This window comes from Oncorhynchus masou, chromosome 9, assembly GCF_036934945.1.
Source record: "Oncorhynchus masou masou isolate Uvic2021 chromosome 9, UVic_Omas_1.1, whole genome shotgun sequence".
Classification (NCBI taxonomy): domain Eukaryota; kingdom Metazoa; phylum Chordata; class Actinopteri; order Salmoniformes; family Salmonidae; genus Oncorhynchus; species Oncorhynchus masou.
In genome coordinates, this window is record NC_088220.1 from 54246539 (window position 1) to 54270494 (window position 23956).

At 42.2% G+C, this 23956-nt stretch overlaps 1 protein-coding gene across 2 annotated transcripts in view; it reads left to right on the forward strand.

Annotated features, from left to right (window-relative positions):
• Nucleotides 1-23956, forward strand: part of LOC135546205 (limbic system-associated membrane protein-like) — a 474265-nt gene that overhangs the window by 327940 nt on the left and 122369 nt on the right. The window contains exon 2 of one of the 2 annotated variants that reach the window (XM_064974438.1): nucleotides 4055-4133. In XM_064974438.1, the coding sequence (XP_064830510.1) occupies nucleotides 4055-4133 (79 nt within the window). Of the gene's footprint in view, nucleotides 1-3724; nucleotides 4134-23956 lie in introns of those variants that run through there. The other variant, XM_064974437.1, reaches the window with a different exon arrangement.

Below are 23956 nucleotides of genomic sequence, written 5' to 3' on the forward strand. Positions count from 1 at the left end.
ACAATTCATACTGTATTACAACGTGATTTGCATAGTACGGTATGTCGTTCCCAACATACAACAGGGCTTTCCAGTGTTTCAATACCCCTGGTATCGCCGGAGCTTGGAGCAGCCCAGTGCCATGGAACTAGTTCTGTCAGTCTTCTTTCTTTCAGCAGTGTACAGTATGTGGGGAGGTCTGTGTGAGGAAAGGCTTAGTGGGTTTCGCTAGTCTAGCGTGTGGTCGAGGGCAGCGTTCAGGCTCGGAATGCAGATGAACGGTAACCATATCAAATGTTGACGGTATGCTGGGCAAAGAAGGAGGAGGGGAGTTCTCTCTCCCGGTCTTCTCTCAGTGTTCTTGGTGCTCAGTCACGTCACTGTACTGCAGTAGGATAATGTACAGAATGTGAGGGAGGAAAAGAGAGCAGGGTGTAGCTCTAAATGATCTTTCCCATGTTGCATCAGTGGAAGGCTTGTGGCTATGAGCAATGGGATATTTAGGGCCTGATGAACTTACACATTTTGTACCAGTGCAAAAACAATCATTTTCAGAGGAGAATAAGAAAAATAACAGTGACACTTTACTTGACACCCAGCGTCCAAACACGTTATGACACGATCATAACCGTGTCATATGTCATGACAGCTGACTTAACGTGTCATAATATGGCCGTAACACTGTCATGACCCATATATTTACAGCTGTTCTGACATGATGCGTTATTTTATGGCTGTTCATGACACCTACATAAGAGTGTCAAAACCCACATTTATTCAAATGTGTTTTTCCCTGGCAAGACGTTTCCTTTCATTTGAAAGTTTGTTTCTTAAGTCCTTTGTTGTTGTTGAAATGAATTCCTTACAGTCCTGTTTTTTTCCATCATATTTTCAATAAATGCACTGTATAAACACATTCATGAAGCGTTATGACCATCCTGTGTCACTTTACTTGGACAAAGAATATACACTTTATGACACTGTCAAGAAGCATCATGACCATCATAATCAGAAAGCCAGATAGGCCAATCACGTACATGCCCTTATGTCAGCCATCAATCAAAAAGAGGGTGTCTTGTCCTGCTCCTGCATTCATCCCAGTCATCAGCAACAGACTATTGGGGTAGGTGCATGTCTGACATCAAGTTGTGTGAAATTACAATGATCATTTCATATGGTCAATTCCAGCAAATGTTATATAACATAGCCTACTTGTCAACAGTATGTTTATGGCGTTACGGAATGTTTTGTCTTGTGTGGTAGGTTTTGTGGGTTTTGGCACTCTGATGAAGGTGTCATAAACAGCCACAAAATAACGCAATACATGTCACAACCGGCCTAAATATATGTCATGACAGTGTTATGACCATATTATAACAGGTTATGAAAAGTTATGTAAGCTCTCATGACATATTATGACATGGTTATGACTGTGTCATAAGGTGATGACACTAGTTGTCAAGTGTTACTAAAAGGGTAAGAACAAAGCTAGAACATGAAAGTCAAAGAGTGAGTGAATAACATGAATAATTTTCACTTTAAAGTTTAATTAATTATCTTAATATGAATGTGTTATTGATCTACTTTAGCGTTGTAGCCTATTCTCTCTTGCAAATAAAAAGTACATGCGTAATTAATCTGGCTCTGAATATGAATAGAAGAGTTTGTCCATACTAAAAAAGAAATAATCAATGGGCCTTAGTATGCATAGAGCTTGGCCATGTACAAACTATTCTATATTGCTTAAACTTCTCCTTTGCTTTTCGTAAAGGAAGATTGAGTTTGACATTTTGTTCGAAAAAGCATGAGGGAGGATCCACAGCGGAAAGCATTTTAGTGCTCCCTCTAATGCACTAGTATGAGCACTTCCATAAACTGTCCCATATTAATTATGCTCATAATTCTTTCCAATCTCTCACAGATGCAGTTCCATTCTGGGCTAATCTCACACTAAAGCCTCATTGCAGAATGCTGCTGATGCTGAAACTGAGAAACCAAGTGTGTTTTAGTGCTACTCTTCACAATTTGTCTGAACCACAGACTGTTCTTATTGGCCAGGGTTCCCCAACTGGCTGAATTTGGCCCACCAGGTTTTTGAGCTATTTTGTAATTGTTGGACATTAAAGACTGTAAAGACACCTGCAAATCAGCTCCAAGTGAATTTAATTTGGGAATTCTGTTCCAAAGTATCCCCACGCATCATAGAGAGATACTGTGTATGTGATCATATTCAAATGTAAGCAACTGTTTTAATCAAATATTCTACCTGTTTGGGCTTCTTGCGGTCAATTTGCAGTCTACAAATGATTTATAATTATGTTCCCGGCTCCCTGACCATCCGCTGAAGACAATAAAATGTCCCACGGCTGAATCTTGTTGATGATCCCTGCTGTAAGCTACTTTGGCGGTCAACAAAGGATTACATTCGATCATTAATCATAATAACAAATACTGGTGTTTATTCAGGATATAAACACAGGTTCTATGTCGGAGATGAAGACAGCATGCAGAGAATGCTGATGCTGTTTACTATTTTTCCCATTATGATCAAATGTGCAATACTGTCTGATTTCACTTTACAATTAATTAAGCTGTGGGGTGATTGAACATAAGGAAACAGCCTATTAAATCTGTTTCCTGATTAGCAAGAAAGCAAAAAAAAAATGTTTGGTTGCCATATTTACATTTTTGATGAAGTTGGAGTCATGCCCTTTGCAACTCTTGCACCAGTAACAGCCAAAGTGAATATAATTACCATCCTTGTTAAAATCAAAGCCAATGTGTCTAGACACAGTTTTATGATGACAGATTGGGCATGACCCTATAAACAATAAACAACTTTACCCATCAGCTCTTTCATCATGTGGTGAGCGTATTAAAGATAAAAAGAAAATGAATGTTTGAACAGTAGAATATGTTTCTGTAGCCGTTAATGAAATACATCAGCTTACAAAATAGAACACGGAAATAATATTTTTTTGAGTCAAAATTGTTTTCTAATGTAGGCTATATGTCAGAGCTCAGTTCAGGTGGTCGTGCATAGCCAGGTAACATAAGGTGGCTATGCTATGCTATGCTATGCTATGCTATGCTATGCTCGACATGGTCTTCAGTGTTGAGCAATTCCGCTCCATAGTTGGGCTATACTGGTAGCCCTACAGTCCTTTTGAAATACCTGAGGTAGGCTATATGGGATCATAGAAATAGAATGACAGAATTAGAATACAATTATCATTCTATTTCTATGTATGAGGGAAAGCAAGCACAATGCATCCAATACTGTAGGTTTTTAATGCACAGCAGAAAAGCCTCCCACACACATTTGATCAAATAAAAAGAAATAAAACATCAATCAATTAAAATGTGAACTTGTATGCTCATGAATTCAATTGCAAAAACTACATTTTGCTTACAATTTCTTTGGGTCATGTTATGACCATGTTGGCATGTAGTCTTAACTTGTGGACCTTGAACAACAAGCGAGGCATTTACTTCGACACATGGCCAATGACTTTCCTCTCCTCTCAGCTGCCGACCGCAGTTGGGTCTAGCAGAAAGGGACCTCAGCTGGTGCTGTTGTCGTGACAACCAATAAGGGCGCATCAGACTCTCGTGAAGGGGGCAGCAGTGCGATGTATAAACGGGGGTGGGGTAATCGGGTAGAGAGAGCGCTAGAGTGAGAGGCGCTGGTGACTGGAGAGGTTTGAATTTCCTCCCCACCTCTAAAGAACTCTGCTGCCTGCTCATCGCTGCCTTTGCGCGGGAGCAGAACGCACAGTGGAATACAGCGCTTGCAGAGAGGGTTTACGGAATATATGTTTTCCTCCAAGCCATTTTGTTTTCGTTATTTCAACGCATATTTACCTTCCTCAACATCATAGAAGCCCTTAGTCACACTTTGTCGTGGAGTAGGATATTGCCAAGGGTCGGAGCGCCACTTCAATTCCCTTTCAAAGTCCAAACACTTTTCTTTCGGATCTTTGCGCGTCCGGTTAGGAAATGCTGGTCGGAAGGAGACCGTGTTGGAGGCAATTGCAGGCTTCTTTTTTCAGACTCCTGTGTCTTATTCCTACAGGGTTCCCCGTCCGAAGTGTGGATATGCAGCGAGCGACCGACAACATTACTATCCGTCAGGGTGATACAGCGGTTATCAGGTAGGTCTCAACTAAACTTTCCATTCGTTCGCAGCCTCCAAGTGATGCTGAGTTTTGTCTGCAGTGCATAGAACCAGCATGGAATGAAATTATCACTGATTCAATTGGCACGTTCACTAATGTGTAGGCTACTGATGCCTAATGTGATCTAATTAAAATGATTGAAATGTCACGTGTTTTAAATTGTATCGGACATCAACTAAGTTAAATACTCATCAATTGGGTATTATATGATTTAAAAAAATAGCCTCTTTCGGATGAGAAATGTAGTGATAAAAATAGGCTTTTTTTGGGGGGAGAGGGGATTTCAAGTGAATTATTTTAATTTGATCTGATATGCGATTTGATATAGCTCCATAGCCTAATCTACTATGTAGTCTATGCCACAGTCACATTATCATCCCCAAACTGCAAAATAATGATGTAGCCTAATTTAAACGACAGTGCCCTGGTATTCATTGGAAGTCACTGAAAACGTTAAGTGCGTCATCGAATCGCCCAGAGATGATGAAGCGGCGGATTATAGGAGGCAACTCTTTTCAACGTCGGAGAGAAGAGGCAAGGGCTGTGTTGGGTAGCATACAATACATAACAACGCAGTTTGATTTCCCGAATTGCACAACAGTCCCAAATCGCCCGGTTGTGAAAAATAAGTGCAAAGCGCCATAAAAGCTTCACTGAGGATGGAATCCATTGTGTCTTTGTGCCTTTTTTTTTGTTGGGAGTAGTTTTAGCCTATAGTTAATCACCTCCCAGACAATGCAAGCTGTCAATTTAAGGCTATGATGTTATTGTTGGACACAGATGTCATTAGTCACGTGGTCACCGACATGTGTTTTTGGTCGAGCAGGTCAGTGAGGGGCGAGGACTACCCCTCCCCCCTCCCAAAAACAAATTATTTGGAGGGGCCTATGCAAGACACAACAGCAATATTTCTCTCTAACTCACTCTCCCTCTCACACACACCTGCTGATTTTTTTTACCACTGAATTGAAAAGTATACTAATGTAGAGTTTATTTCTGGTATAGCCTACATGGTAAAGAATGAACCATTATGACTTATGTCTGAAAAATAGCTTGGAGGAAATTGATGTTATGTAGGATATTTTTCTTTTTTTGTAATGTTAAATGAGAGCAATCTGATCTTTATAGAGCAATATTAGGTTTTGTACCCATTGTGAGGTGTACACACTGCACTAGACAGAGGCAACGAGAGTATTGTTGTGTATTCGCTGACGGGTTGTCTATAGAGTTTGGGAATCATTGACCCAGACACACCCCTTACTGTGCTGTATTGCCCCACAGGGCCTCTGCATGCCAAGCTGTTATATGTTCTCTATACATACCCTACATGACCAAAAGTATGTGGACACCTGCTCGTCGAACATCTCATTCCAAAATCATGGGCATTAATATGGAGTTGATCCTCCCTTTGCTGCTATAACAGCCTCCACTCTTCTGGGAAAGCTTTCCACTAGCTGTTGGAACATTGCTGCAAGGACTTACTTTTGTTCATCCAAGAGCATTGGTGAGGTCGGGCACTGATATTGGGCGATTAGGCCTGGCTCGAAGTCTGCGTTCCAGTTCATCCCAAAAGTGTTCGATGGGGTTGAGGTCGGGGCTTTGTGCAGGCCAGTTCTTCCACACCAACCTCGACAAACCCTTTCTGTATGGACCTCACTTTGTGCACGGGGGCGTTGTCATGCTGAAACAGGTAACGGCCTTCCCCAAACTGTAGCCACAAAGTTGGAAGCACATAATTGTCTAGAATGTCATTGCATGCTGTAGTGTTAAGATTTCCCTTCACCGGAACTAAGGGGCCTAGCCCGAACCATGAAAAACTTTACAGTTGGCTCTATGCATTGGGACAGGTAGTGTTTTTTTTGGCATCTGCCAAACCCAGATTTGTCCGACGGTCTGCCAGTTGGTAAAGCGTGAATCATCACTCCAGACAACATCTTTGCACTGCTCCAGGAAGCAAAGGCGGAGACCTTTACACCACTCCAGCCGACGCTTGGCATTGCGCATGGTAATCTTAGGCTTGTGTGCGGCTGCTCGGCCATGGAAACCCATTTCAGGAAGGTCCAGACAAACAGTTCTTGCGTTGATGTTACTTCCAGAGGCAGTTTGGAACTCGGTAGTGAGTGTTGCAACCGGGGGGCAGATGATTTTCTCGCGCTACGTGCTTCAGCACTCGGCGGTCCTGTTCTGTGAGCTGTGTGGCCGTTGTTGCTTCTAGACGTTTCACTCCACATACTTTTGTATATATAGTGCATCAATGCACTTGAACTAATACACAGTAGAATATGCTTGCCTTTTCTGCTCCATACGACTGTATCAGAGCACATAATCATGTTCTAAGGGCAAATCACATTCAGATATTATATTGAAGACATGAATTCAAGAACTATCCAGTGTCTCTTGACCTGAACATGTATATCACAGTACCATTTCATTAATTGTAGCACTTATTGTCTGTAAGGTGTGAGGGATTGTACAGATCAACATCATCATCATCATTCTGGCCCCTCTCTGGATTTTATGTTAAACGCTCTACAACAAAGCTTTCTTAGTGTTCAACAAGCTTTCTCTGCGTTTAACCTTGTTCTGAACACCTCCAAAACAAAGGTAATGTGGTTTGGTAAGAAGAATGCCCCTCTCCCCACATGTGTGATTACTACCTCTGAGGGTTTAGAGCTTGAGGTAGTCACCTCATACAAGTACTTGGGAGTATGGCTAGACGGTACACTGTCCTTCTCTCAGCACATACCAAAGCTGCAGACTAAGGTTAAATCTAGACTTTGTTTCCTCTATCGTAAATGCTCCTCTTTCACCTCAGCTGCCAAACTAACCCTGATTCAGATGACCATCCTACCCACGCTAGATTATGGAGACATAATTGGCAGGTAAGGGTGCTCTCGGGTGGCTAGATGTACTTTACCATTTGGCCATCAGATTTGCCCCCAATGCTCCTTACTGCACTCTATTCTCCTCTATATCACTGCACTCTATTCTCCTCTATATCACTGCACTCTATTCTCCTTTATATCACTGCACTCTATTCTCCTCTATATCACTGCACTCTATTCTCCTCTATATCACTGCACTCTATTCTCCTCTATATCACTGCACTCTATTCTCCTCTATATCACTGCACTCTATTCTCCTCTATATCACTGCACTCTATTCTCCTCTATATCACTGCACTCTATTTTCCTCTATATCACTGCACTCTATTCTCCTCTATATCACTGCACTCTATTCTCCTCTGTAAACTGGTAATCTCTGTATACCCGTCGCAAGACCCACTGGTTAATGCATATTTATAAAACCCTCTTAGGCCTCACTCCCCCCTCTCTGAGATACCTACTGCATCCCTCATCCTCCACATACAACACCCATTCTACCAGTCACATTCTGTTAATCCCAGCCCCTGTCCCCGCAGGAGGCCTTTTGGTAGGCCATCATTTTAAATAAGAATTAGTTCTTAGCTGACTTGCCTAGTTAAATAATGGTACAAAACAATTATAATCGTCATCTGATCCGGGCATAAGACCTATTGGAAGTTATAATAAAATGAGAAGCATTTAACTTTCAGTCTAGAGAACTATTCACCTGATCCTCTCATGCTGATGCAGTAGTGGAACAATGGGAATATCCCAAAGCCTGTGGTAGCCTACAGCCTATATAGCTAACCTGTAGGTCAAAAGAGTGCTGACCACTCCGGTGTTGTCACAGCCAGGCCCAGCAGGTTTAGGACCTATAATCCACTTACTGGATTTCCTCTCTCTAATCACTTCCATCAATTAAATGACTTGATCATCAAGTTAATCAATTCAAACGTAGTTACTGTTGAACGTTACCAAGGCTCAGCGATTAATATCCATTTAAAAATCTAGTCATTCATTTCCTTCAATGATGAGTGAGTTTAGCCTTCATCCAGTCTGTACAGTAATAGATGTTCTGCTCAATGCCTGGTTGTTTTCCTTCCATACAGGGTCACTCACTGAGCATAATATTAAAACATGATTCCTGAAGTTACATTTGTGAACAGAAGTTGGCTTCAAGTTGACTTTGTAGTAGTTACCTCAATTATCAATGACTACACAACAAACTGCAGTTGTGCACCCTGTAGCCCAACCAAACAGTATGCATTTGTCACTCCCCAGTTTCAACAGAAAAATCTGATAGAAGAAAAAGGGCCACTATGAGAGAACTTTCAGCGGGGGGCCCCTCTGGGTAGTCATTTGTTGCTTGAGAAAGTGTAGCCTGTTTGATTCCATAAGCTGGTTTTGTCATGCTGTTGCGATATCCGTGGCCTAGAGAAATAATATTGCCGTGACTCCATTACCGATGCTTGCGGCTTAGTCATGACATTACAGGCATAGGTGGAGCTGAACCCTTAAAGAAACTATTTTGTTCCACAGTAGCTGTGGTGTGCTAGTAACAATGTCCCTAAGATGAGAAAGAAAAAGGTCCTTATAACACGTGCAAGAAAAATTATCAAAATAATTGGCCTTTCTCAACATCCGCCCTTTAATATTGATTAAAATAAGGGTTTTGTGAAGATTATTTGAAATTCCAGGTGTCATCAATTGTAGAATAATATCTTTATACTGTACATGCTTGGTGTGCAATAGTAAACCTCTGTTGTATAACATTAGCTTTAGCAACTATTTACCTTTTAACCTCATGTGCTTGGCGAGCAGCTCAGAGTTAATCTGTTAAACCCTAAGATTGTTTAAGTCAGTCTCATCACACGAGATGAGATTCACATGACATGAATGTATTAGTACAGCAGTCTATGTCGACGCCTTCTTTAGACGAGGTACTGTATAGGTCCGCTGTAACTTAGAATCATGCGGATTACGATTTATTGACTTCTTTGGCCGGCTAATACCAATTGAACATTTTCTTCTCTGCATGCTTCAACTTAATTCATGTCCCAAACGTCTTGTTACATCCCCAAGCATTTAGATGACAGTGAAAACGTTCTACATTCTGAACTACTTCGAGATTGATACCACCTCAACAACCCAAACATAACCATCTCAGTCAAAGTGAATCACGGCTGCATCTCTAAGTTATTTTGTATCCCTTTGCAGCATTTCCGTGTCACAATGCTTTACTTTTTAATTGCTTTTCCACTTGTTGGCAGTCCATGGCCTGCAGGGTGCGTTCTGATGTGGGAGAAGTGCAGAAAATGGACAATTGCTTATTAAAGCATTAATGGCACAGACACTGTGATTGCTCTCCGCCAGGTCAATTATCATTGATTTGACAATATCCACTCCGTCTCGTAGAATTTGGTTGGAGATCATTGTGGGCTTGTGCTTTTGCCCTTAGGCCCGTTGCCACAGACACCCGAATATCCCATTTCTATTCACGTATGAAAGGCTCGGTGGGTTTAAACCTGCTGGGTTCAGATATCAGATGTGTGAGGCGAGTTCTCATTGAGATCTACCGGCATAGCAGACCCTGTGTAGCTTTTTAAATCTACAATTTGTGATCTGGGAATCCTGTCCATGGTTCTTTCAATTCTTGACATATAAAAATGTTACACTTCCCCGTCCTCACCCCTTCGCTGTAAACCAAAACAAATGCATCGGCTCAGGATCAGACTGGAAGACATTGTGGTTTGATGGCGAATGTGGCCTTGAAAGGATGACGTGACGTTATCTAGGAAATTGCTATCTTCTCAGAGTATACTTCAGCTCACGTTTGATTTTATTTGACATCTTCCGGGAAACACGTGTTGTCAAAACAAGATGTTTGTTCTATGCTGTATAGCTGTAAGTATATCAGCCGCAAGAATATGAGCCATCTACAGTATGTAAGACGTTCTTTTGAGGATAAAAACGGATAAATGATACCTACTCAATACTGTTTCCATGTCATTCAGGGGCATAGTTCCAAGTGTATGGAAGGATAGAGCACTTTCGAGCTCGTTTCATGTTATTTGTTTTAAAGGCTACTGAAACACACCCAAACCTCTCTCCCCATGAAGTGTTGGAGTGTTGTCAATTCTCATTACAATGAACAGGCCGTTTTATTTTAAGTTTGGGGTGGGATTTACAAAAAGATTGCCTCTGATTATTTTAGGATTTACAACAGAGAATTGTTTTAAGTGTTGCTTACAATACTAGCTGCTATTGATCCCAGTAGAAAGTGGATGGCTTAACTGTTGACTTACGGATCCCAATACAAAATTTTAAAAAACTCAGTTAAGAGATTATGCTCATTTGCACAACACCAGTATAGAAAATGCATTTTCATTGTTCTCTTTAAGAACTGCACATTGATCATATACCAGACTGATTATCCTGTCTGTTATCTGTGTGTTCATTTTTCTTGGGCAAATTTTTTTCAAGTCCAAAAGTTCCATTAAATCTATTAGAGTAATGTGGTTGTGTTGTTATGACCATATAAATCCCCCCCTTATTACCTCTAACAATTGCCAAGTCATTGACTCCAAACATGGATTATCAATTTGGAAGAGCAGTTATTGATAAGTAGTTCGTTAGCATACTCGGAAGGAGGGCACTTACTCTAAGTGTTCATCTCCAGTACTGTAATGTTCATAGGAGCTTAAAGCTCTACCAGGAATCCTTGGCAAGTGACCCTCAGAGGACATCACTGGCATGGCATAGAGGATGGAAACAAAACCAAATCTGTTCTGGAAATATGAACACATTTGCATAATTCAGTTATGAGACATGTATGGCTCTCGCGTCCTGTTTTGAAAAATTTGAAATCTATTACTTTGGATAGGTCAAATGGGTAATGTGTTCCTGATATTTCCTAATCCTGTTGTAGAAGTATTTAGCATAAATAACAAATAGTAATGTTTTACAACTATTACTATGCTTATACATTCCACAACCATATCACAAGCGTTGTCACATTTTAAATGGGGAAAAAACATTGGCTGGAATTTCATAAGGAGAAAAACTGTGCTACACAATTTCACATGTTTTGCCCCCGGAGGGTCCCTATCGCTCAACAAGTCATCCGACTGAGTGCAGGTTTTTTACAGTTTATAGCATCTCCCGGCCTTTTAGCATCTCTCACCGTGCTGTCCAGCGCTGCTCTGATGGGGTACTGACCTGATTCAAAGCCAGGGAGGCCGGGGACACACAGCATTAGTACAATCACCACATAATCCTCTCTGCTTCTGCCCTGGCAGGACCAGGATTTTCAAATCAATTTCATTTTCACCCATGATGCGGTTACAGTTGAAAAGCTGTGCGGCTGCCAGCTTCGTCATTAACTGTCTGTCCCATTTTGTTTTGGAGAATGAGGCTGAAGGGAGGGGGGGTGGGGGTGTTTGGTCAGACATTTCCCCAATTTGAAGTTCCGTCGACGGTTGAGACAATTCTGAGAGCCTTCTGTCTGTGAACCATCTGAGAGCCTTTTGTCTGTGAACCATCTGAGAGCCTTCTGTCTGTGAACCATCTGAGAGCCTTCTGTCTGTGAACCATCTGAGAGCCTTCTGTCTGTGAACCATCTGAGGGCCTTCTGTCTGTGAACCATCTGAGAGCCTTCTGTCTGTGAACCATCTGAGAGCCTTCTGTCTGTGAACCATCTGAGAGCCTTCTGTCTGTGAACCATCTGAGAGCCTTCTGTCTGTGAACCATCTGAGAGCCTTCTGTCTGTGATCCTTCTGTCTGTGATCCATCTGAGAGCCTCCTGTCTGTGAACCATCTGAGAGCCTTCTGTCTGTGAACCATCTGAGAGCCTTCTGTCTGTGAACCATCTGAGAGCCTTCTGTCTGTGAACCATCTGAGAGCCTTCTGTCTGTGAACCATCTGAGAGCCTTCTGACTGTGTCGCATGCTGAACTGGAGTTGGATCTGTCGAAGGCAGGTCACGTTGTGTAGTTGTGATTGCGAAGATGCTATTGTTTTCGACGAGGCTGGCCGATCTTCGTGTTGATTGTCTCATCTGGATGGATGTCTACTCTGAAGGCATCCTGAAGCAAGCTAAGAGTTCAGAGGTTACTGGGGCAGTTTGTAGCTTTACAGTTAGATATTTATCTGGTTTAGGACAAGTTTGTTTTCTCTGTCCTCAAAGTCTCTCTCAGCTTCCCAGAATTCCCTGAGTTCCTTTCAGCTTGGTGCTGTGTCGAAATCACTGTCCGTATTAACATCTCTATTAGGGTGGGGCAGTATCCAGATGTTCATATCGCCACACCGTACTTCTCTCATCCCGGCATTTACAGTATTACCGGCTTAGTACACAAAGGGGTGCCAAAAAACCTGCACAAGTTCCCATTGGGCATCTATCAATAGAATGAAAACAAGTAATAATGAATTTCCATGAAGGCTGCTAGCTAAATATGATACCAAGCGTAAATGAAAATATATTCCTTCAGGAAATAACAAGCTTTTCTGAAGGAAGAACAGTACTGGGTCTGAAGCAGCATGTGTGCATGCTGTGTCTGTGTGAAGTTTGGAGTTGCTAGGGCAACGGGCCTGCCTGCTCTGCATGGAGAAGATGGGGGAGGAGCAGCCAAATTGTTTTGCACTTCAACCCAGCCAAGCCGCACTGCCGGCTGCGATAGTTCCTGGACTCTAACCAGGATCTCTAGTGGCACGGCTAGCACTGCGATGCAGTGCCTTAGACCACAGCGCCACTCGGGTGGCCCCTAATAATATTAATATGACAATTTATTGAAAAACGTGGTTTCTATGGTATTGACGGTATTAAAAAAACATCCCTTGGCTATTTCAAAATACCCTGTATACCGTATATACATCCAGAAAGTAGGCAACCTGAAATTGTTCACACCAATTTACTCTGTAACAGTACACACTACAAAACGGTTAGCTTTGCTCAAATATCATTTCATTAAGGATGTGCTTCTCTAATGACAGTTTGAAATGATTCAGTTTGATTAGGGGAAGAAATTGATGCAATATGATATTTTTGCACGAACATATGAATTTTCCATTTTAAATTAATATCTGCTGCTGATGGGAGCTCAGGAGCTGGATCTGTCTGAGATGACTTATCTAAGCTGAGTGCACCCCTATTTCTTATAAGGAACCTGAACAATCTAAATAAAATCTGAATGATTGAGAATCACAATCAGCAGTTGAATGTTTTGCTAGCACCTCAGATGAACCGTCAAACAAGCAACACGTCAATACAGGATTAAGATTGAATCCTACTACACCGGCTCTGTTGCACTTCGGATGTGGCAGGGCTTGCAAACTATTATAGACTACAAAGGGAAATCCAGCCACGAGCTGCCCACTGACACGAGCCTACCAGATGAGCTAAATGCCTTTTATGCTAGCTTCGAGGCAAGCAACACTGAAGCATGCATGAGAGCACCAGCTGCACCAGCTCTTGACGACTGTGTGATAACGCTCTGAGTAGCCGATGTGAGCAAGACCTTTAAACAGGTCAACATTCACAAAGCCGTGGGACAAGACAGATTACCAGAACGTTTACTCAAAGCATGCGCGGACCAACTGGCAAGTGTCTTCACTGACATTTTCAACCTCTCCCTGACCGAGTCTGTAATACCTACATGTTTCAAGCAGTCTATCATAGTCCCTGTGCCCAAGGAAGTGAAGGTAACCTGCCTAAATGATTACTGCCCCATAGCCCTCACATCGGTAGCCATGAAGTGCTTTGAAAGGCTGGTCGTGGCTCACATCAACAGCATCCTCCCAGATACTCTAGACCCACTCCAATTTGCATACTGCTCCAACAGATCCACAGATGACGCAATCTAAATCGCACTCCACACTGTCCTTTCCCACCTGGACAAAATGAACATCTATGTGAGAATGCTGTTCATTGACTACAGCTCAGCATTCAACACCATAGTGCCCACATAGCTCATCACTAAGCTAAAGACCCTGGGACTAAACATGTCCCTCTTTAACTGGATCCTGGACTTCCTGACGGACCGCCCCCGGGTGGTAAGGGTAGGCAACAACACGTCTGCTACGTTGATCCTCAACACTGGGGCCCTTCAGGGTTGTGTGCTTAGTCCCCTCCTGTACTCCCTGCTCATGCATGACTGCGTGGCCAAACACAACTCCAACACCATCCTTCAGTTTGCTGACAACACAACATTGGTAGGCCTGATCACACAACCTCTTCCTCAATGTGAGCATGACAAAGAAGCTTTGAAGAACAAAACAAAACCGACCAAGACAGTTGTGAAGAGGGCACGACAACACCTTTTCCACCTCGGGAGACTGAAAAGATTTGCCCGCATCTTCAAAAAGTTCTACAGCTGCACCATCGAGAGCATCCTGGTATGGCAACTGCTCGGCATCTGACCGCAAGGCGCTACAGAGGGTAGTGCGTACGACCCAGTACATCACTGGGGCCAAGCTTCCTGCCATCCAGGATCTATATACTAGGTGGTGTCAGAGTAAAGGCCAAAAAATTGTCAAAGACTCCAGTCACCCAAGTCATGGAGCTCCAAGTCTAGGACCAAAAGGCTCCGTAACAGCTTCTACCCCCCAAGCCATAAGGCTGCTGAACAATTAACCAAATGGCCACTGGACTATTAAATGAACCCCCTCCATTTGATTTGACACTGCTGCTACTCTCTGTTTATTATCTATGCATAGTCACTTCACCCCTACTTACAGTACATGTACAAATTACCTCGACTAACTACTACCACAGCACATTGACTCGGCACCGGTACCCCCTGTATATAGCCCCGATTTTGTAATTTTATTGTGTTACTTTTTATAATTTTTTACTTCAGTTTATTTGGTAAATATTTTCTTTACTCTTTCTTGAACTGCACTGTTGGTTAAGGGCTTGTAAGTAAGCATTTCATGGTAAAGTCTACACATGTTGTATTCGGCGCATGTGACAAATAAAGTTTGATTTGATGTGAGTTGCGTCCACTCTGGTAGGCTACATAATTCCCGTAAAACCCAATTTTCTACAGCGCATTTGGTAACAATGACGCAGCAAATTGCAATGGTTGTCACTCAACTAATAAAGCCTATGATTTGACATTGCGAAAGCCATTTTACAAGGATCTGAATGCTGAAAGTGCCAGATGTACAAATAGCCCATTAGAACAGGGATAGACCTACCTCTCTTTGGCACAAGCAGCTGTGCACGCTCCGTGTACATCCTGCCGTATTTCATTACGCCGTATGTCAACTTCATGCAATCTCGTTCCGCTACCGGACGGAGAATAGGGTTTCACAACGACAAGATGGAGGAGAGCCTAGTCTCTCACCAAATATCACATTTATTTTGGGAGATTACAAAATATGACCTTTTCATTCATCGTTTCAGTTAATAGTAGAACATGTTTCGATTAGGTACTATTTCCCCAACTTGTTTCTATAACTTTGTAGCAAGTCAAGCTATCTTACGGAGCAGCTAGCTAGCTAAAAGCTAGACTAGCTATACTGTCGCTAGTGACCTCCACCAAATAATTATTTCCAAACAAATGTCATTACCATCACAATAAACTATAACGGGAGGCAGCTATCCCGTAAACTCATCGCCCGAAAACCACATTTTCATCTTCTTCTGTGGTTTGGTAACTTCCTGTAAGTAGAACCGGCGATTCCTAACCTTTAAATCGGTTTTCTGACCGATGCATGCATGCTTAATTTAGATCGTTTTGGTGTCCCACAGACCAATGCACTCATATCTTAAAAATTTTAACCGGAGACTGATGCTTATCAATGAATCATGACATCCCGACAATTCATTTATCGTCTTAATTATGTTACCCAGGTTGGTCCAGGGGATTTGTCATTTAATTATTTTCTTAAGGTTCCAGTACACATTAGATGAATTGAACCCTTTGCACAGTACATGTAATTAGTCAGTGTCACATTAAAGTCCTCTAGTCAAGAGCTGTTTAGCTTCCCCACATGCAGCAGGCTTTTGCTCTTAGTCACTCAATTATAGAGACATTTACTTTGCTCAGGATTTGGGTCAAGAAGTGGGTTTTCCCAATTTCCCAATCATTCGGAGTCAGTGTTTACCAACGGAGGCTGTAGTCTGATCAGGAATCCACTTTCACAAAATGCTTTTTTCTAAAGCCATTCAAAAGACAGCTAAAAGGATTTAAGAGGAATGTCTTTCTGTAGAGAGACAACATTGGTGTAGAAGTATTTGAAGTTGAAAGATCCTATACACTGAGAACGGTTTTGTTTTGTTCCTCACAGATGATCCGATAGAATCAGATTCCTATCTGATAGCATCATTGGTACTATTTTTGGTTACCGTTGGTTACCACAGCAGGGTATCTAGTATACATCCATGTGGATTCAAAGCAGATTGAAGAGTTACATAGAGGGAATGTTCTCGTAAATGTCTTATTGTTTACTTTTAATCGCCAATGAGTTGAAATATTGTCTGCTCATTGTTTGACTGGCATGCAGACATCATCAGACAATATTTCATTGTTCCATTCACCAACGAAACGCAGAATATTCTTACAGTTAAAATGGGTGAATTGTTACGTAGGAATCATAATACTCAGGAGACAGATTTATGAACACAAAAGCACCTCCGCACTAGCCTCAAAATGCAAACTGAATCACGCTACGTTAGTACAATGTAGAGTGATTCAGATTGGATTTCTAGGCTACCTTTATACATCAAAGTCAACATGAAACAGCTCCACATATGAAAAAGTATATCTATTCACACATCACTCAATTGTTTTATGTTGGTGGGTAGCCTATGTTCATTTGCACTCTCAACTCTTAAGACCTGTCGAAAGAGCTTGAGATGCGGAGAGCATGTCCATCTCAGATGATGAAGCCAAATATACACATGGATCTCTTTAAAAGTATAAGCATCAATGGCTAATACACATATAAAGGGCCGTTGTGACAAGGTGAACGTCTAACCGACAGCATGAGTCCAGCTACACTAGGACTACTCTGTACGTGTAGTTAATGGACCGCATATGGCTTGTTGGCACTAACCTAGTCTTAGCCCCAGGTTTTTATTATGGAAATATATAGTGAATCTGAGCCTTGCTGAGGATAACCATTGCTAGAAGTAGGACTGCTCTAAACTGACAGTCATAGCAAGTAGCCTAATTAAGAATGAAGGATTGCTGGATACAGAGCTTCCCAATAATTATTTTTGAGCCTATAAATAAAGATGTCTGTCTAACCTTTGATTCACGTCAAAATTTGACACTCAATTTGCTCGTGACCCGCTTGAGAAGCTCTTTTTTTGTACCCTGTAAGAAGTCTTCAGAGCAATGCTCTCTTGCCTAAATCCCCAGTGTCCTTCTTGCCATGCCTCAGCCCTCTAAAAGACCCTGCTGGTGGCAGTACCCCACACCACAGGTGACATTACAGAATGTTGACTTGCACAAGTGGTATGACTAATTTAACATCACCCTGTGTTCAAAGCCACTTAAGCCACATAGGCTAAAGAACGCTGGCGTTCTCATGGTTCGCAGGCTGCTTGTATTTGATGGATTCTCACCCCAAAGGACTTTGGGTTGCGTTTGTCTCTGTCAATTCGCCTGTAAAACACAGAACCTAAGAAATATTGTTGGTTTGATAACCAAGGAGCTTTAATTCAAACAAGGTTTCTATCTGAAAGTACATTAAGTCAAGTGTTCGACACTGTGAAGCTTCCTGAGATCTGGATAAAAGACAAATATGTCCATTAATATATGGATGTTTATGTGCTCCAATGTGTTCAGTTGCTTCATCTTGTGCTGTTGGGGAGGGCAAACCAACTGTGCCTGCAATGGCCAGGGATTGTGTCCCTTAGACCAGAAACAGGTGGATAAACAAAATGCCATATCCCTGGGCGAAAATGGCAATCATTTTTCTTTGTGTTTTCAAACACAAATGTATGTTTCACTGGAATAATGTTTGTTTTGTTGCGAGGGATAGATGGTTTTTTTGTCTCAGGCACATACCTCTCAAACTGAGGTGACTAATGACTTCCTAGTCTCACATAGACTGTCAGTCGAGGTGTATGCAGCCTGCTGAGGCTGCCATTGTCATGCGCTTTCATGGCTTTGCAGCATGCACTCTAACAGGGTTAACAGGATTAGAGAGCCCTATGGTTATCCTATCAGCTGTGACAGAATACTCCGTAGAGGATTGTATGATGCACTTCATTGAATGGGCCTCAAATCATATTCAATTTCTCGTAAATAGGTAACAAAAAACAACTCTTCCTTCCCCTCAATTAGAAAAGTCACTCCTGGCAGTCAAATATTAGTCAGACCCTAGATACAAGTAGAATTTTCCCAAAACCAGCAAAACTGTCCAGAGGTGTTGTAAATTTGAAATCCATGCTTTGGTTAGGGTTTTTCTTTGCAACATATTCTATGGAAGTATTGAACCTAATCATTGAACCGCAGGATAGGCAGCGTCTGTACTCTGACTTAAACACACTTCACAGTTTTAGTTTTCCTATTACTTCTGTCATTACTTAGATGACACGGACCTCAAATGGAAATGACTGAAGCTTGTGCTAAATATGGTGCATTATAGCAAATATCTGCATTATATCATTTCAGCAGTGAGTGGATGTTGGTGTCACTAGTCCCCAAGGAGTCCTCTGTCTTTAGCTCAGGGGTCTAATTTAGTCCCTTGTCTGCACTTTCTGTGTTGTGTTCCTCAGTGCCATTTCAGGGGATTCATCACCTCAGTTCAGCTCACGTCAATGTATTTACTTGGGCCAGCTCCTATACTCCTTTACACTAGGGTATTTCAAAGGCCAAGAAGGGGGACAGACCAAGTCCCCTACTTCAATCAAATAGTGAGAGGGCCATAGAGAACGGTTCCTTTGAAAGCTTTTTTGTTATGGCGTAAGCATTTACGGCCGTTTGTGCTATTTTATGTAATGGGGTTTGCAGAGAGGCTGAGAAAATGTTAGCACAGTGTGACAAATCCTGTCACAATTGGAGGAGATTGAGAAATAAAAGTGATGAAAAGTGCAGGTGCAATGTCGGAGGTTTGAGTGGCTTCTCCCAAGATGCTCTTTGTCACGCATTTCTTATGTACAAAGAGTCTATGAAGTATCCTTTCAAGTTGTCTTCCTATTTTAACACTCCCTAATGATTTCACCTCATCGTCAGCCGTAAGGCGGTATCAAATAACATGTGAAAATATGTTCCTATACAGTGACAGTCCTATACTGCAGACGTGTGAACGGTCTCAGGTCAATCAACACTATTTCAGAGATGTTGGTAGCATATGCACAGACAAGCCTCAACAAATTCCCCACTGTCTGATCTGAAATAATGATGAAAAAATGATGCGATTATCAGATCTTTAATTTACCACACCGTTTTGGAGGGATTAGCCTTGCAAGGCCATCAGTGCGGGGGAGGTGAAGCGGGGGAGGTTGTTGGGGATCTGTCAAGCCAAGCTCTTTCCTTTTATGGCTGCAGTCCTAGACCCAGATTATCACTAATCTCATCGTCTTTCATTTTACATCAGTCCAGGGTCAAATGTAGCTAGCGGTTAGCCTGTGAACATCCTCACAATTGGTCGGAACTAAGAAGAGTCAGGAAAAGGAGCTATTTTGTGGCTGTAAGTAAAACAGAAGCTTAGAGGGGTTTTGTTGCCAGAGTGCTTCCACCATGCATGTATTACCTCATGATTAGCAGGTCGATAGTAAATAGTCTCTTGGACCTTTATAGCTTCACTAATTTCCAGCTGGTGATGATGTCTTAGTATCCGAGGATGTGATGAAGGGTGGGATTTAATCTAAGGCCCCAGGAGACAGATGCTATTTCACAGAACGTTTTGGGTTGAGTTCTCTGGTTGGCTCCCATTGTCTCCTATCACTGATACAATGCAGGAGATAGCACATTCTAGTGGGGACTCGTAACACCCTTGAAAATACATTTTGTTTCAAGCGAGTAACCTAATAGTCGGCAGGTAGCCTAGTGGTTAGTGTTGGGCCAATAACTGAAAGGTTGCTGGATCGAACCCCCTGACATGGTAAAAATCTTGTTCTGCCCCTGAACAAGGCAGTTAACCCAATGTTCCCCGGGTAGACTGTCATTGTAAATAAGAATTTGCTCTTAACTGACATGCCTAGTTAAATAAAGGTCAAATTTAAAAAATGGTCCTATGCAAATCTCAGTGAACATAATACCCCACGTTTGCTAGTACGTGAGCATCATACTGTACTACTGTACAGCCTGAGTAGGTAGCCAGCTTTAATGTTTCATGTCTAGCCTTAGATTGATTCATAATTCATCCTTAATAGGATCTTCATAACTAATGGATTTAGCTCCTAATTCAGAGAGAGAGCTCATCCAACTGAATTTAGCTGATCTTATTTAAGTAAATCCTATGGGTTGTTTATCCGGATCAAGCCCTACTTTTTAAACCAAAATAACTCACCTTAGAGGTGTTTGTTTTTTACTTGAACAAGACATTGCAAGTCTTCCAAACATAAAACAACATTTCCTGTCTCCGCTCTTATCTCTAATTTCAGTCTTCTAATCCACCATACCGAGCTCGCTGAATGAGTGATAAACGTTCTGCTTGTATGCTTTGGAATGAAACGGAGGGAGAGATCACAGGATACGCAAAACAAAACCAAATCAACAGTGGAACAAAAGGTGGAAAACCTGAGGGACATGATGAGATGTGGCTTATGCTTCTAAAGTAACGCTTGAGGGTTGACTAAGAGGCGTGTACAAAACTATCTCATAGAATCCACGTCGATTTTGATTGTGTGTGTGTGTGTGTGTGTGTGTGTGTGTGTGTGTGGTGGTAGTAGCGTGTGTGTGTGTGTGTGTGTCGGGGGACCATTAAACACTAGGTTCTCAATTTTGAGTCACTGTCTCAACAACAGTTGACAACAATTGAAAATCCCATTAGGGATGGTGAAGAACAAATGAGGGAGGAAAACATTTTCTGCACAGAAACTGAAAATAGCTTAAGCTGTGACTCACAATGAATAGAACTTTTCCATTGCCAAATGTGAAGAGTGCCTCTTCCAGGTGCAGTGCAGACATATTTACCATTGAACATATCTGGAACTATTAATCAAAGGTATTTTTCATGACATTGTATTCATGTACATTGTATTCATGTACACACAGTGACTTTATATCATATAATAAATAAAACAATTAAATAGAAAGAAATATAGCCAATTCACCCTTTTAGACTACAAACGAAACAACACTTTGTGAGAATTCCCAGTCTCACATCACATCTGGATCACATTGAATCCTAAAAAAATGCTGAGATGGTGTTTTGACGAGAGGAAATATTGATCGCCTCGCTGAAAATGTCACTGTGCTCCAGGCCATGCATTCTGCAGATGTGCCGTTGGTGTTCTTTTTCACACTCTCTCTCCTCTCCTTCCTCACTGTCAGCTTCTCCTCCCCTCCTCCTCTTTTCTCAGTAGAGCCCCCTGCTTCTCCCTAATTGACTGTTATTGCCAGCCTCCCAAACACACTTTTCAAGGGCAGACCAGGGAGAGGAAGGCCCTCCTTAAGCTCTCAAATGGCTCCGATTGTACGTCCACGAATGGAGTCTGTACAAGTGTCCATAATTGTAATCAGTCACACAAGCAGCAATATCTAAGGCAGGATATTTGCCTCAGCCACCCTACTGCTGAACAGCATGGGAGCTGTCCAATTAAGCCACTTCATTCTTGCAAAACAACATGGCAGGCTGGCAAACACACAACCAGTCATTTATAGGGAAGGACTTGTGCACCAACACACATGGAAAGCGAGTTCTTTGGGTATGTTATTATATGCTAGTGTTACTAGTAATTTTCTAGAATTATCATACTGCAATTTCCTCCATTTCTGGGATGATTATGTTTGCAAAGAGTCTTTGGGTTGTAGCAGATTGTGTTTTGGAACTCACTCCCTCCTTCCATCCATAGTTATGAAGATGTGATGTCGAAGAAAATTGATCAAATCCTCATAACAGGTGGATGGCCAACTTCTGGCAGCAATTGTAAGTGGGTTACTCAATACTGTACATCCTCTGTTAGGAAAAAGCTATTATTTTAAGAAGTAGTAGAAAAACAAGCAACAACATCCAGATTCCTTCTTACGTTAAAGCTTTTAGGTAGTATCTATTTTTATACTGTACTCTCCGTAGTTTATGCTTTTAAACAGATGCATTAAGTGCTGCTCCTAGTCACTTGGTTCTCCAAATGCACTGTCAGGAAATAACTGCCAGGTTTCCGAAACCTATTTAAATGCGCGTTTCCACTGTGTATTCATGGGTTGCTCAGAGGCAGCTTATATGAGGAGCTGTTGCCTCTATGTCAATCTCCCTAATCTAGTTAAGCGCTATACACACGCTATCATATGCATTTATTTATCAATGTGACCATCTATGGGTTTGAAGTGTGTGCCTCTTCAGATTTCCATCCAGATTTGCATAAACCGAGGGATTTGTTCAGCAAAACCAATGTGTCCAAGATGGAATTGAACCAAGGCGTTGTGACTGGAAATCTATCTGTAGTTTTCAAAACATCTAAGTCACTTAGCCCAGATGACTGGACGATATCAGACATAACGGTTATAGATAACCCGCTGATGACTGGATCTATCAGACATAACGGTTATCGATAACCCGCTGATTAGGCCCAAAGTAACCAGACAGTAGAGTGTCTAAACAAGCTAAGCGTCAGTATAGAGACAAAGTAGAGTCGCAGTTCAACGGCTCAGACACAAGAGGTATGTGGCAGGGTCTACTGTCAATCACGGATTACAAAAAGAAAACCAGCCCCGTCGCGGACCAGGATGTCTTGCTCCCAGACAGACTAAATAACTTCTTTGCTCACTTTGAGGACAATACAGTGCCACTGACACTGCCCGCTACCAAAACCTGTGGACTCTCCTTCACTGCAGGGGTCTCGACCCCGCACTGTGCAACTGGGTACTGGACTTCTTGACGGGCCGCCCCCAGGTGGTGAGGGTAGGTAACAATATCTCCACTCCGCTGATCCTCAACACTGGGGCCCCACAAGGGTGCCTTCTGAGCCCTCTCCTGTACTCCCTGTTCACCCACGACTGCGTGGCCATGCACGCCTCCAACTCAATCATCAAGTTTGCGGACGACACTACAGTGGTAGGCTTGATTACCAACAACAACCAGTCGGCCTACAGGGAGGAGGTGAGGGCCCTCGGAGTGTGGTGTCAGGAAAATAACCTCACACTCAACGTCAACAAAACAAAGAAGATGATCATGGACTTCAGGAAACAGCAGAGGGAGCACCCTCCTATCCACATCGACGGGCTGTATCACCACGTGGTACGGCAACTGCTCATCCCACAACTGTAGTGGGTAGTGAGGTCTGCACAACGCATCATCGGGGGCAAGCTACCTGCCCTCCAGGACACTTACACCATCCGATGTCACAGGAAGGCCACAAAGATCATCAAGGACAACAACCACCCGAGCCACTGCCTGTTCACCCCGCTATCATCCAGAAGGCGAGGTCAGTACAGGTGCATCAAAGCAGGGACCGAGAGACTGAAACAGCTTCTATCTGGTGGCTGCTGCCAACATACTGACTCAACTCCAGCCACTTTAATAATGGAAAATGTATGTAAAAAATGTATCACTAGCCACTTTTAACAATGCCACTTAATATAATGTTTACATAACCTAAATGACTCACCTCATATGTATATACTGTACTCTGCCATCTTCTGCATCTTGCCATCTTTATGTAATACATGTATCACTAGCCACTTTAAACAATGCCACTTTTGTTTACATACCCTACATTACTCATCTCATATGTATATACTGTACTCGATACCATCTACTGCATCTTGCCTATGCCGTTCTGTACCATCACCTCATTAATATATCTTTATGTACATATTTT